The sequence below is a fragment of the Pipistrellus hanaki genome (assembly GCF_964339955.1).
Source record: "Pipistrellus hanaki genome assembly, chromosome: 6".
Classification (NCBI taxonomy): Eukaryota; Metazoa; Chordata; class Mammalia; order Chiroptera; family Vespertilionidae; genus Pipistrellus; species Pipistrellus hanaki.
The window spans coordinates 36,167,422-36,179,527 of record NC_140508.1 but is presented as its reverse complement, the minus strand read 5'-3'; the positions used below and the strand labels follow the sequence as shown (position 1 = coordinate 36,179,527).

The window sequence follows — 12,106 nt, the reverse complement described above, 5'->3', positions numbered from 1 at the left end:
CAATAAAATATATATATTTTTAAAAAGAGTAAAATAAGATATCCCACTCACCCTGATTCAACTTAAAATCAGGAAACACGAGTCTTTCCCCCAAATTATAATAGGGGTTCATGTTTAAAGAGAGCTTGCTAGAGGCCAGGCTCCTACGATCTCTCATCTTCTGGATCATGTGCTTTTGTGGCCTCGACCTTTCCCTTGCTTTGCATGTACTCATGTGCACATGGAGAAAGAGGTGTGTGTGTGTGTGTGTGTGTGTGTGAGATTGTTGGCATCACAATGGAAGCATGACGTTTTGTCCTTTTAGTAAAACACCTTGGTGACCTATGTTCGTACATGAGAGAGGAAGCTCCTTTTTGAGTCCAAGGTACGTGGACTCATCACACCTGACGTAACTACTCCCCTACTGACAGCCCTCTAAGTTGTTTTACTTGATTTTATTAGGATAAGGAATTCATTAACTCACCTGTGGAAGGCACTGCTCTTCCTCCCTGACACCTGTGAAGATGCTGAGGCTCGGAAATCACAAACCTCCACAGAGGTGCACTGAGTCATGCCTTGCTCATCCCGGCCTCCCTCAGCCTGCAGACTCCTCTGAGGCAGCCCTGGTCTCCCTCCTTCACCACCACATCCCGCACCAGTAATGTTCAGTGACTGTTTATTGGTGAATGGAGTGAGCAGGGATTAGAAACCATATTTTATGACCAGTGATCTCTCAGTCTTATACATCCTAACCTCCCAGTTCCAGTTTGACTTGGTCCCAGCTGGGCCTGTGGCAAGTTCTGCTGGATTCTTAGGGGGTCAGAGCCAGAGCTCCCTTCCCCTCCTGCCTCCGGCAGGCCCTGCCCGTCCCTTCCAGCAGGGTCTGGAACATGCCCCTGGGAGGCCGTCCTGGCGCTGCTCGAGCTACAGACCCCGGTCCTGGGCTGGCCCTGTTTTCTGTCCCCAGGAAGCCCTGGAATCTGGGCACCAGCCACTGGCACATCGGGCCCTGCTCAGCACTCGCTTATTCACTTCAGGACAAATGAGACCCAGTCCTGCCTCCTGGAACTGCCTCAGCTTCCTGGTGTCATTCTGGGGAGTGGCCCTGGAGGGAGTGTTGGGGCATGTGGCCCCGCTGTGACAGGCGGCGGCCATTCCAGGCTGTTCCTGTGGGCAGCGGGGAGGGTGCCTGTGGCCAGGCTGAGCCCTTGTCCAGCGGGCTGTCGTGTTTACTTGGGTTTCCTCCTCCAGTGGCATTCGCCAAGGTCTTCATTCCTTCATCCCTCTCATCCACAGACCTCGGTCCGTGCTCAGCATCCCAAGCTTGTCTCTCACAAGCTTTCATAGCCTCCCTCCCAGCCAGAGTGACGGGAAGGCCTGGGTTAAGTGCATGGGGGCACGGCCAGCCAGAAGCCTGAGCTTCGGAAGCCCTGATTCCAGTAATTCCCAGCCCATCTGGCTCGCTGGCCTCAGACCCGTCACAGAGCTCCGTGGGCCTGATTTACTAATTTGCAGTATGAATTAGGTGCCTGCTGTGCACCACTGGGGTGAAGGAGACAGAGCCCTGCTCCTAAGGAGCCCACAGTCTGTGGGAGAGAGAGAAAAGGAAACAGGCAGGGCTGGGGCGGCCGGGTAGTGCTCCGAATAAGACAGACAGCTCGGAGCTGGGCAGTTAGGAAGCTCTGGAGGGAGCCCTCTGAGTGGAGTCCTGAGACGGGATGTGTGTGGGGCGGAGGGGGTGGGGGAGGAGGGAGCTCCGTAGGCCGGGTGAGTGCCACCTGATAGGAAGGAGGCCATTTCAGGTCAGCAGCGTCCGAGCGTGTGGCCTCCTGGGCCTCACTGTGCTGAGGACCAGGCTGAGCTTCTGGTTTTAAGCTGAGGACACTGCGATAAGATTCACGCTCTGAAAGCCGCACTCTGCCGGGAAGGGGAGGGGAGGGCTGTGAGCTGGAACCCGAGCCCAGGGAGGAGGCTGTGGGGAGGGGGTGGCTGCTGGCGTTCCTCGCCTGGAGGGGGCTGTGAGGGGAAAGCTTCGGGCAGTTGGGAAGTGCCGCGAAGAACATGATTGCCACAGGAAGCAGTTTTCTGTCGATCTAGATCTTGCTTCCACCTTTTCCGTGTTCACATCTTATGTTACCGTGACACATTTGTCAAAACCAAGAAACTGCCCCTGGTCCATGATGACTAAGTAAACTCCAGACTGGATGGAGAATTCCCGTTTTCCCTGTCCTGGCTCCCAGGGCCCAAAGGCACCACATGACACTTAGTTGTCAAGCCTCCCTGTGTCCTCTGCTCGCTTTCCTCATTTCTCACGACCTGGACAGTCTTGGAGCATTGGCAGGGACGTGCCGGGTGTCCCCACTGCCAGTTCGGCTGACGCTTTTCTCGTCCTGGGACCGGGCGTGGGGCTCCTGGAGCAGGCCGTGCACAGGCAGCCACACGGCTCCACGCTGTCACCTCCATCGTCCGGTCACCCTGCTCCAGTCTCCCCTGGGGAAGCTGCTCCTGCTCTGCTCTTGGGAGTGAGTCCCCGAGCCTCGCCCATCCTCGGGGGCGGTGAGAGTGGGCAAGAATTAAGCTCTACTTTCTGGAAGGGGGATTTTATACATTATTTAGGCTGGAGAAGGATTTTTATTTTATGTACGAAAAACTCCACAGCACACTTAGCTCAGCTTCGTGGCCGGTTCCTTGGCCTTTTCCAGTTGGGCCGTGGGAGCCTCTGACTGGGAGCCAGGACGTTGCCCCAGCGGCGGCGGATCTCACCATATCTGTCCTTGTAGCTGGTCTGGACAGCCTCCCCCGGCTCAGCCAGTGCTGCCTTGTCCTCCGGGTTAACTTGTGTGAAGGCAGCAGTGGTGCAGGTTCCTGTGGCCGAGACGCCCAGCCTGGCCTCCCCTTGCTCATGCAGTGGGAACCCCGTCTGCCAGCACAGGGCGGGCAGGAGACCACAGCTGGATGGGATCGCACTGTGTGTGGTCACCCCCAGCTGGGTCTTCCTGTTCTCTCCCTGAGGGTGGTGACAGCGTTAACCCCTGCTCAAAGGACAGGTGGCCTCTTGGTGGGGACGCCCCTTTCTACTGGCTGCTTTCTTCTCAGCTGAGCCAGCAGCCTCCTCTTCCTTGCTCTGTCTCTGGTCTGTACCTGTGGGCCAGCTTCAGCGGCTGAGTAGCAGTTTGGCGGTCCAGGACCTGGGTGAGCTGGTTAATGACAGGAGGCACTTTCAGACACGTGTAGAGAATAGCCCTTTGCTGCTGCAGCCGAATGTCGCTGGGCCATTTGACAAAGCAGGTGAGGTCCCTTTTGGGCTTGATGTCCTGTCCAATTCGAAAATTCTTGGGCCTTTTCTCCAACAGGGGATTGACCTTCTTGGCCTCCTGCTGCTTCATGACCACAGGGGCCAGGGCCACCTGCTTCCCCTTAGGCATCTTGGGTGGCGAGAGGAAAGAGTTCACATATATACATATTTTAAATAAATCTTTATTCAGATTATTACAAATGTGTTCCTCTCCCCTCCCCCCCCCCAATTGCTTCCCTCCACCAGGTTCCCACCCCACCCTCTGTCCTTTCCCCATCGCCCATTGTCCTCATCCACAGGTGCACAGTTTTTGTTCAGTCTCTTCCCGCACCCCCACTCCCCTTTTCCCCGAGAATCATCAGTCCACTCGCTTTCCATGCCTCTGATTCTATTATATTCACCAGTTAATATTGTTTTTTGTTTTGTTTTGTTTTGTTGTTGTTGTGTTTTTTTAAATATATTGTATTGATTTTTCACAGAGAGGAAGAGAGAGGGATAAAGAGTTAGAAACATCGATCAGCTGCCTCTTGCACACCCCGCACTGGGGACGTGCCCGCAACCAAAGTACATGCCCTTGACCGGAATCGAACCCAGGACCCTTCAGTCCGCAGGCTGACACTCTATCCACTGAGCCAAACCGGTTTCGACACCAGTTAATATTGTTCATCAGATTTTTTAATTCCCTTGGTTTTTAGATTCACTTGATAGTTACGTATTTGTTTTTCATAATTTTTATCTTTATTTTCTTCCTCTTCCTAAATAACTCCCTTCAGCAATTCATATAATTCTGGTTTGGCGGTGATGAACTCTTAGCTTTTTTTTATTTGTGAAGCTCTTTATCTGGCCTTCGATTCTGAGTGATAGCTTTGCTGGGTAGATTATTTTTGGCTGTAGGTTCTTGCTATTCATCACCTTGAATATTTCTTGCCATTTCCATCTGGCCTGCATGATTTCTGTTGAGAAATCAGCTGACAATCGTATGGGTGCTCCTTTATAGGTAACTACCTGCTTTTCTCTTGCTGCTTTTAATATTATCTTTGTCTTTTGCTCTTGGAATTTTAATTATGATGTGTCTTGGTGTGGTCCTCCTTGGATTCCTTTTGTTTGGGGTTCTGCGGGCTTCCTGGACTTATAAGTCTATTTCTTTCACCAGGTGGGGGAAGTTTTCTGTCACTATTTCTTTCAGTATGTTTTTGGTATCTTGCTCTCTCTCTTCTTCTGGGATCCCCATAATTCTGATGTTGGTTCACTTGAAATTGTCCCAGAGTTTTCTTACATTATCTTCAACTTTCTGGATTCTCTTGTCTTCTTGCTTCTGTGGAGGAGTGTCCTCTGGCTCTTTGTGTTCTAAATCTTTGTCTTGATTCTTGCGATCTTCCAGTCTGTTTTTAGGACTCTGTGTAATATTTTTTATTTCAGAGAATGTTTTCTTCATTTCTAGTTGATCCCTTATTATTTCTCATTGCTCCCTTTTCATATCCTTATAGGTCTCATTTATTTTATCAGCCTTTTTTTTAGGATATTCTTGAATAACCTTATAACTGTAATTTTGAACTCAATGTCCAATCTTTTCTTTTCCTCCATCTCCTTCTTTTGGGTCCTTCCTCTTGTCTGCATTTTAGTTGTTTCCCTGATTTGATGGAATAGCTTTGTGTGCTAGGTGTTCTGGTAGAGCCCAGTAGCACAGCCTTCCCAGTTACCGGCGGTGGGCAGTCTTGGTGTAGCCCTTTGTGGGCTGTGTGTGCAGTCTTGTTGTTAAGCCTTGCTTTTTGTTGGTATCACTGGGAAGCGATGATCTCCAAGCCAATTGGCTGTGAGGATCAGCAGTATCTCAGCTAGGAAGGCTTCTGTACTCCGCTTGGATGGGGCAGGGTCTCGGGGTGGTGCAGACAATCTTTGGTTCCCTGTCAGTCTCGCCTTAGAAAAGACCTGTTCTCTGAGAGTTTCGGAAGATTGGTTGCAGGCACGTGCACCTCTTTGGTAAAGGCGCAGACAAGCTTTGGATTCTGGCCAATCCCTCCTTAGAGAAAGCCAGCCTCTGGGAGAGCTTCTGTGCTCAGCCACAGATGGGGCAGAGTCTCCGGTTGGTGCAGACAAGCTTTGTTTTCCCTTCGGCTCCTCCCCAAGTCCCGCAGTAATGGCCTCTGGCTTCACACACCTCCAAGAGATCTCTGCCCACTGCCTGACAGTCTGGCCTCTCCCTGACTGGGGCAGTCTATCAGAGCAATAGGGTGATTCTGTTACTCAAACAAGAAAGCCAGCCGCGCATAGCTGTCCGCCCTCTCCGCGCGCCTGGATTAAGCCAGCGCGTTCTCCGTACCTTCACAGTTCCTGAGGTTCAGCGCACCTTCTCCCTCCTTCCCAGATGGCAGAGTCTCCTCTCAGCTAGTCGTCCCGTGCTTCAGGGCAATGCCTCCCCTGTTTTCCAGTTCTAAATTCCAATTTGTTGTGGTAGGATGCATTCGGGTGTCTACCCTATGCCGCCATCTTGGTTTCCTCCCTCAGTTCATATATTATTATTATTATTATTAGAAGCCCGGTGCACAAATTTGTGCACAGGTGGGGTCCCTTGGGGTTGGCCTGAGGGGATCGGCCAAAATCCAGTCCAACGCAACCTGCCGCTCCTGCCTGCCGTTCCCACCCATCCCAGCCCTGCTGTGCCTGCCTCGGCTCCCACCCAGTCAGTCCCGACTGGAGAGGCTCTTGCCACAGCCGCACTGCTAGCCCCAAGCCCTGCATCCGGTGCCCGTCCTGAGTGGGGGTGCCGGGACACACTGCGGGGGGATGCCTTGCTGGCCCAGTGACCTCATGCCGGTTGTCAGGAGCCACCTGGCAGCCACTTTTATATCCTTTCTTCCTTGCCCAGCATCTAGGGAGGGGAAGCGGCCACAGTGCCAGAGGCTGGCTTTCAGGAGGCTGGCAGTGCTGTCGGGACCAATCATGCCAGCCAGGCCAGTCCATCGGGGCCTGGCCCGTTCTCCCCTGATTGGGCCTGCAGGACTAGAGAGAGTGGCTGCCACCAGGATGAGTGGGTCAGCTGCGCGGCGCTCCCACTGTGGGAGCACACTGATGACAAGAGGCAGCTTCTGCATTGCATGTCTGCCCCCTGGTGGTCAGTGTGCATCATAGTGACCAGTTGTTCAGTCATTCGGTCACTTAGGCTTTTATATATATAATTTTTTCATATATGTTTATTGATTTCAGAGGGGAAGAGAGAGATAGATAGAAACATCAATGATGAGAGAGAATCATTGATCGGCTGCCTCCTGCATGCCCCATACTGGGACCAAGCCTGCAACTCAAGCATGTGCCCTTGACCAGAATCGAACCCGGGACCCTTCATTCTGCAGGCTAATGCTCTATCCACTGAGCCAAATCAGGTAGGGCTTATTTTTAATTCTCCTGCAAGGATATCAAAAGGAATCACCCACCATTTGTGTATTATTCAATTATATATTGGAAGATTGTTATTTTTTATCAACATAATGCATGCATCTAATTTACAAAGTTAAGGCTTTTAAGGAAAAATAATAACTCCCTAAAATCTTATAGCTATTTATTTGTTCAGGAACTTCTAGATAACCTGCTTACTCTGTATTTATTGGTTCTTTTTCTCTTTTTACATTACATTTGATTGAACTATATGAAATTGACAATAGTCAACTGAGCTGTAAAATGGCAATTTCATATGGTTCAACCTAATACCTGTTATTTTGACTTCCTATTGCTTGTCCAGCTGATTATGTGTCATTGGTGTTGGCTCATTTCGTTTGTGAATTGTGGCTTTGCACTTGCCCTTCATCTGACCTGGCTTGGGGATCAGACCCCACCAGCTCAACCACAGCTACAGGCTCCCCGGACCAGGAGCCTTGTGCCTGTGTAAGAACGGGCTGTAGGATGGGAGGTGTTTGCTGTGACACCTGCCCCCCTAGGGCAGCTGGGGTGCCAGGCCTTGAGGGCTTCCTGGGCTTGGTCTGCTCTACTGACGCCCACGGAGCCTGAGTCCTGTGCCCGCTGGCACTGATGCATGGCCTGCAGGTCATGGCCGTGAGTCCAGCTCCCCCTGTAAAGTTTTAGACCAACTGTTGAACCCCTTGTGCCTTAATTTTCATCATCCTTCCAGACAGGCTCCCGAGGTGTCCTTATCCTAAAGCCATTGCTGGCATTGGCCCTGATCTCCTCCAGGTCACTCTGTGCTCTCCTTCCTGGCTGGTGTGAGAGCGGCTGCCCAGGATTGGGGTCTCAGGGTCAGCGGCCGAGATCCCAGGCTCAGCTCAACCTCTGATCTGCTCCAAGACCCTAGCCGGTGCTCCCCCTGCTCTGGGCTTGTCTCCCCACCTGTGCCAGGAGGTGGTTGGTGCTGATAGTCTGAGAGGCCTCCGAGTGCCTGAGAGCTGTGGTGTCTGCACTGGTGGCCCCTCTCGTCGTCTCTCCATGGGGCTGGCCCTGCTCCTCTGCCCCAGGCACTGGAGGTCTGGGGCCACATGGGCTGTAAGACTGTAGGTCCAGCATGCGGGGACCTTGGCAAATCCCAGTTCTGCTCGGCCTCAGAGGGGTGGTAGCTGCACATCTGTGGTTCACACAGGAAAGAGCTGGGTGCACACAGCACCGTGCCCCGTGCAGGGAGGGAGGAGCACTCGTCAGACGCAGAAACGAATGTAAAACTGCAATTTGGATGAGTTTATGCTGCCAAATAGAGATTAATGGGGCCAAGACACAGTCTGGGGCAGCGGTCGGCAAACTGAGGCTTGCGAGCCACATGCAGCTCGCAAGCCGTGGTTTGCCGTTCCGTAGACTAGTGAGTCTGCCGACCACTGACTTAGGGAAAAACACTTAAAAAAACATTTTAATAATGCACTAATGTCTTTAACCTGAAGTCAGAACTTCTGGGGAAGAGGAATGCCTTACGCAGTGGTCGGCAAACTCATTAGTTAACAGAGCGGCAAACCGTGGCTTGCAAGTTTGCCGACCACTGGTCTGGGGCACAAGAGCGGGCTTCTCTGAGGAAGACCTTCCTGAGGTCTGAAGGGGGGGCCAGCAGGGGCTGAGCAGATGGAAGTGGGGAGAGCGGGCCAGGCAGAGGGAACAGCCAAGACCCTGCAGGGGGAGGCAGAGGCCAGTGTGGCTGGAGCGAGGCCGAGGCCGGTGGGACGGGAGCGGGAGGCACTCTCTCCACAGCAGGACCCGGTGCAGGCCTCAGCCCGGAGGGGATCTGCACCCCCTGACTCGCCACAGGAAGCCTTTAGACCAGGGGTCCTCAAACTTTTTAAAGTGGGGGCCAGATCACGGTCCCTCAGAGAGCTGGAGGGCCGGACTATATGAACTACTAATTCCTACTGTAACACCTCGGCTGCGCTCACTGCCCAAAAAACCTGGCGGGCCCGATCAGACTCCTCTGCGGGCCGCATGTGGCCCGCGGGCCGTAGTTTGAAGACCCCTGCTTTAGACGGAGGTCTTAACATGACCACATCTGTTTTGAAAAGCAGCCTCTGGCTGTCAGGGAAAATGGCCTGAGGGAAGGGGAAGTTTGAGATTAGGAAGCCCAGAGACGGGACTGCTGTTGATAGTGGCTTTGTCCAGGGTGGGAACTGTTAGGATGGGTGGAAATGGGTGGATTTGAGAGCTTAGGAGGTAGAACTGTGTATATGGGAGAAATATCAGGCGATCCTGTGGCCGGAGCACCTGGAAGAGGTGAGGCCTGGGTTCCCAGTGGGGGAAACTGGTCTGACGGGGTGCATCCAAGAGGCCTGCGGGTACCCGCGAGGGGAGGTCTGGCTGCAGAAGCACCATCTGGAGTGCAGAGGCCAGGGCTTGGGAAGGAGCTATGACAATGTGGAGGGCGGGAGGGCCCTACGGGCACTTCGAAGGTGCCAGTGAGACCTTGCAGGGTCAAGTGTAGACCCCGAGGCGGGAGGGTCTCCCCAACTCCTGCCTAGCTCCTCGGGGCCCAAGGTTCAGGGGGAGGTGCCTCGAAGCCTCTCACTCTCTCCTCTCCCCCCACAGATCCTGCTGATTTCTGACTACTTCTATGCCTTCCTGCGGCGAGAGTACTACCTCACTCATGGTCTCTACCTGACGGCCAAGGACGGCACAGAGGCCATGCTTGTGCTCAAGTAGGCCAGGCCGGGCTCAGGGCTGCACGGACTTCAGGGGGTAGACTGGACCGGCCAGAAGCTGGGCCAAGCCCTCGAGCCGGAATTGCCAGCAGGCAAGTCCTCAGGCAGATGAGGTTCAAGTCCAGGGTCACAATCTTGGCACCAGAGGAGAGCCGCGGCCGGCGCAGGCCTGTGGGGCTCTGCCAGGCGCACCTCCACTTGGACCCACGGGTGGGCGTTGGCTCTGCGCACAAAGGAGCCCCTCCCGGACAGGAGAGGGGAGGGAGCAGGGAGCAGGGTTTGTTAGGCTGTTGACGTAATAAATTTTTTTTGGTATGAAGTCTACCCTGGGCCCACACTGCACTCCTGGAAGGCGTGGGCCCCTGACACCTCCGTGGTACAGGACACAGGGTGTGGGCTTCCAGAATGAACCCACGTCCGCAGAGCGAGTGTGCCCTGGTGAGCCCAGATGGCGTGGGACAGCCACCAGCAGCCCTCCCACCCCCCAAGCAGCTGGAGGCAGAGGGCCAGACTGGCCTGAGCAATCTTTATTCTGCAGAGGGACAGTGACCACAGATCCATACACCATGTCAGACAGGTGAGCCAGGGGCCAGTCCTTCAAGGGTGGGTGGTTCCAGGCAGGAAGCAGAGCCTCGGGTGGGGGAGGGGCAGACAGGCAGGGGCCTAAAGTAAAAAAGACAAACCAGACAGAGCAGGGGTGGCGGGGCTGCCCCCCACCATCCCCCAGCCAGCACCCAGAGGGGCAGCCCTCACTTGGCAGGCCCGGGTCCGCACGGAGCAGAGGCGGAGTGGTTGGTGCCCCCTAAGGTAAGGGGTAGCAGCCCCGCCCCGCCCCCAGGGGCAGAGGAAGCTCAGTTCGGGAGCCAGGAGCTCCCTGGGCAGGGCCTGGCGGGGCCTCCCACTCCCCTCCCAACCCCTCCCCCTACTGCTGGCTCAGAAGCCGAAGGTTTCCTGCGAGGCGTAGACCATGTAGAGGAAGCCGTCGTCATCCTTCTCCTGCTCGTAGATGTCCGCGATGGGCGTGGACACGCTCACCATGCTGTGCTGGTTCACCAGCAGGAAGAAGGCCTGCGTGGGGTTCAGCTGCAGGCGGCGCCTGGGGCAGGAGGGCGGACAGTGAGGGGCTTGGCTCCCTCCCCAACGATTCCGACTCCACACCCATCCCTGACCTTGAACTTTCCCATCCTCCCCGGAGAGGGACCCAGTGCCCATCCTATGGCCACTCCCACTCAGGCGGCCCTGGCCCGGCCCAGCAGGACTCCAGCCCCCTCTGAGGACGCTGCCCGCGCACCGGATGATCTTGACCAGCTCGCTCATGTTGACGTGGTCGGGGACCAGGAACTTGGTCTTGTCCAGGACGGGCAGCTGCTTCTCGCCCTTGTAGCGCTCGATGATCACCTGGGGCGGGGGGCGGGCCGTGAGCGCGGGCGGGCGGGCGGGCGGGGCGGGGCCGGCGGGCGGGCGGGGACGGGGACTCACCGGGATCTTGCTGGGGTGCTGGTCGCGGATCTGCTGCACCTCCTTACAGCGGTCGGCTGCGGGAGGAGGTCAGGCGGTGAGGCTGGACCTGGGTCCTCCGTGCCCTTCGCCCCGACTGTCCTCGAGGAGCGGCCCGGCCCCACCTCCCCGAAGCCCCCGCCCCCGGCCGTTCGGCAGGCCGGACCCAGGACCGGGTTGGGAGGGCCCCGGCCAGAATCTGCCTCCCAGCTTGGGGTCCGGCGGGGAGCTGACGTCACAGGGCTGACGTCACCTTCGGCTGGAGGTTGGGTCGCGCCCCCAACTCCCCAGCCCCCCGCCCCCACATCGCAGATCGCAGATCGCCCGCCAGGCCTCACCGAAGCTCCGCCGCTGCTTGAAAGGCCGGTCCGAGGGCATCTCGCGGGCCCGGCGGGGCGCAGGCCGGGCTCCGGGCGGGGCGGTGGTGTGGTCCGGGCGCGGGGGCTCCTCACCTCGCGCTCACGGGCTCGGGCTCACGCTGAGCCCCGCGTCCGAGGCTCCGGGAGGTAACTCGCTCGGGTGACGTCAGGTCACAACATTCCTTAAAGGGGAGGCCGGCGCGCTGCTCCCATTGGGCCGACGCAAAACCCGCCCGCCGAGACCTTGACGTCAGGGCGCAGAGCCTGGAGTCCCCGCCCGCACCAGGAAGGGGCGGCTCCCGGGCGTCACAGTCGCGTGACGTCACGGCCTGCGTGGCCGCGTCCCAGGCCGGCGGAGCGGAGGCTGGGAAGCCGGGAGGCTGCCGCGGAGCGGAGTCAGAGCTTCGCGGTGGGGAAATCACATCACGGTCAGGCTGCGGCTCCGCATCCTCTCTTCCTGTCCCTGCCACTGACAGGCACACCCAGGCTGTCAGTCCAGGGCAGTGTGAGGTGCTGAGGATGGCAGAACCAAAAAGTCCGGGGCTTTTGGTTAGAGAACGGTAAAGGCGGGTGGGCGAGATCAAAACATGAAAGAGCAAGTCACTAAAAAGGAACAGAGCTTTTAAAAGAAATCCCTAGAATTGAAAAATAGAGCTATTGACATTCAAGTCTCGATAAGGCAGGTGAGCAGACTGCACACAGCAGAAGAGAATCTGTGAACTGGAGAATAATCAAACAATTAACTAAGAAACAAGGGGATAAAACGTAAAGGAGGGAGTGGAAAAGTAAAGTGAGAACTCACCTGTCCAATCGGAATTCCAGAAGAGAAGAATATAGTAGAGGCAGTGCCTTAAGAAGAG

General features: G+C 55.8%; 2 protein-coding genes and 1 pseudogene across 4 annotated transcripts in view; 1 reads left to right on the top strand and 2 right to left on the bottom strand.

Annotated features, from left to right (window-relative positions):
- Positions 1-9,714, top strand: part of PIGU (phosphatidylinositol glycan anchor biosynthesis class U) — a 76,450-nt gene extending 66,736 nt beyond the window's left edge. For both annotated transcript variants that reach the window (XM_084888577.1, XM_084888578.1), the window contains exon 12: positions 9,278-9,714. In XM_084888577.1, the coding sequence (XP_084744703.1) occupies positions 9,278-9,391 (114 nt within the window). In that variant the 3' untranslated portion in view covers positions 9,392-9,714. The remainder of the gene's footprint in view (positions 1-9,277) is intronic.
- LOC311624705 (large ribosomal subunit protein eL8-like) lies at positions 2,541-3,404 on the bottom strand (annotated as a pseudogene). Its single transcript has one exon. The product of its transcript is annotated as a large ribosomal subunit protein eL8-like (transcript).
- A 188-nt stretch (positions 9,715-9,902) lies between the features above and the next one.
- On the bottom strand, positions 9,903-11,542 carry MAP1LC3A (microtubule associated protein 1 light chain 3 alpha). Its single transcript, XM_084888602.1, has 4 exons — positions 11,226-11,542; positions 10,870-10,925; positions 10,682-10,788; positions 9,903-10,486 (listed from the first exon to the last, which is right to left on the bottom strand). The coding sequence occupies exons 1-4, from the start codon at positions 11,263-11,265 to the stop codon at positions 10,324-10,326; spliced, it is 366 nt and encodes a 121-aa protein (XP_084744728.1). The 5' UTR covers positions 11,266-11,542; the 3' UTR covers positions 9,903-10,323.
- Positions 11,543-12,106: the final 564 nt, after the last annotated feature.

Bases quoted from the DNA above. Each gene is read 5' to 3' on its own strand.
- MAP1LC3A (XM_084888602.1), bottom strand. From the start codon at position 11,265: ATGCCCTCGGACCGGCCTTTCAAGCAGCGGCGGAGCTTCG. The intron at 10,789-10,869 runs GTGAGTCCCCGT...CCCCCGCCCCAG, and splicing joins AGCACCCCAGCAAGATCCCG to GTGATCATCGAGCGCTACAA. The intron at 10,487-10,681 runs GTGCGCGGGCAG...CTCCTGCCCCAG, and splicing joins GAGCTGGTCAAGATCATCCG to GCGCCGCCTGCAGCTGAACC.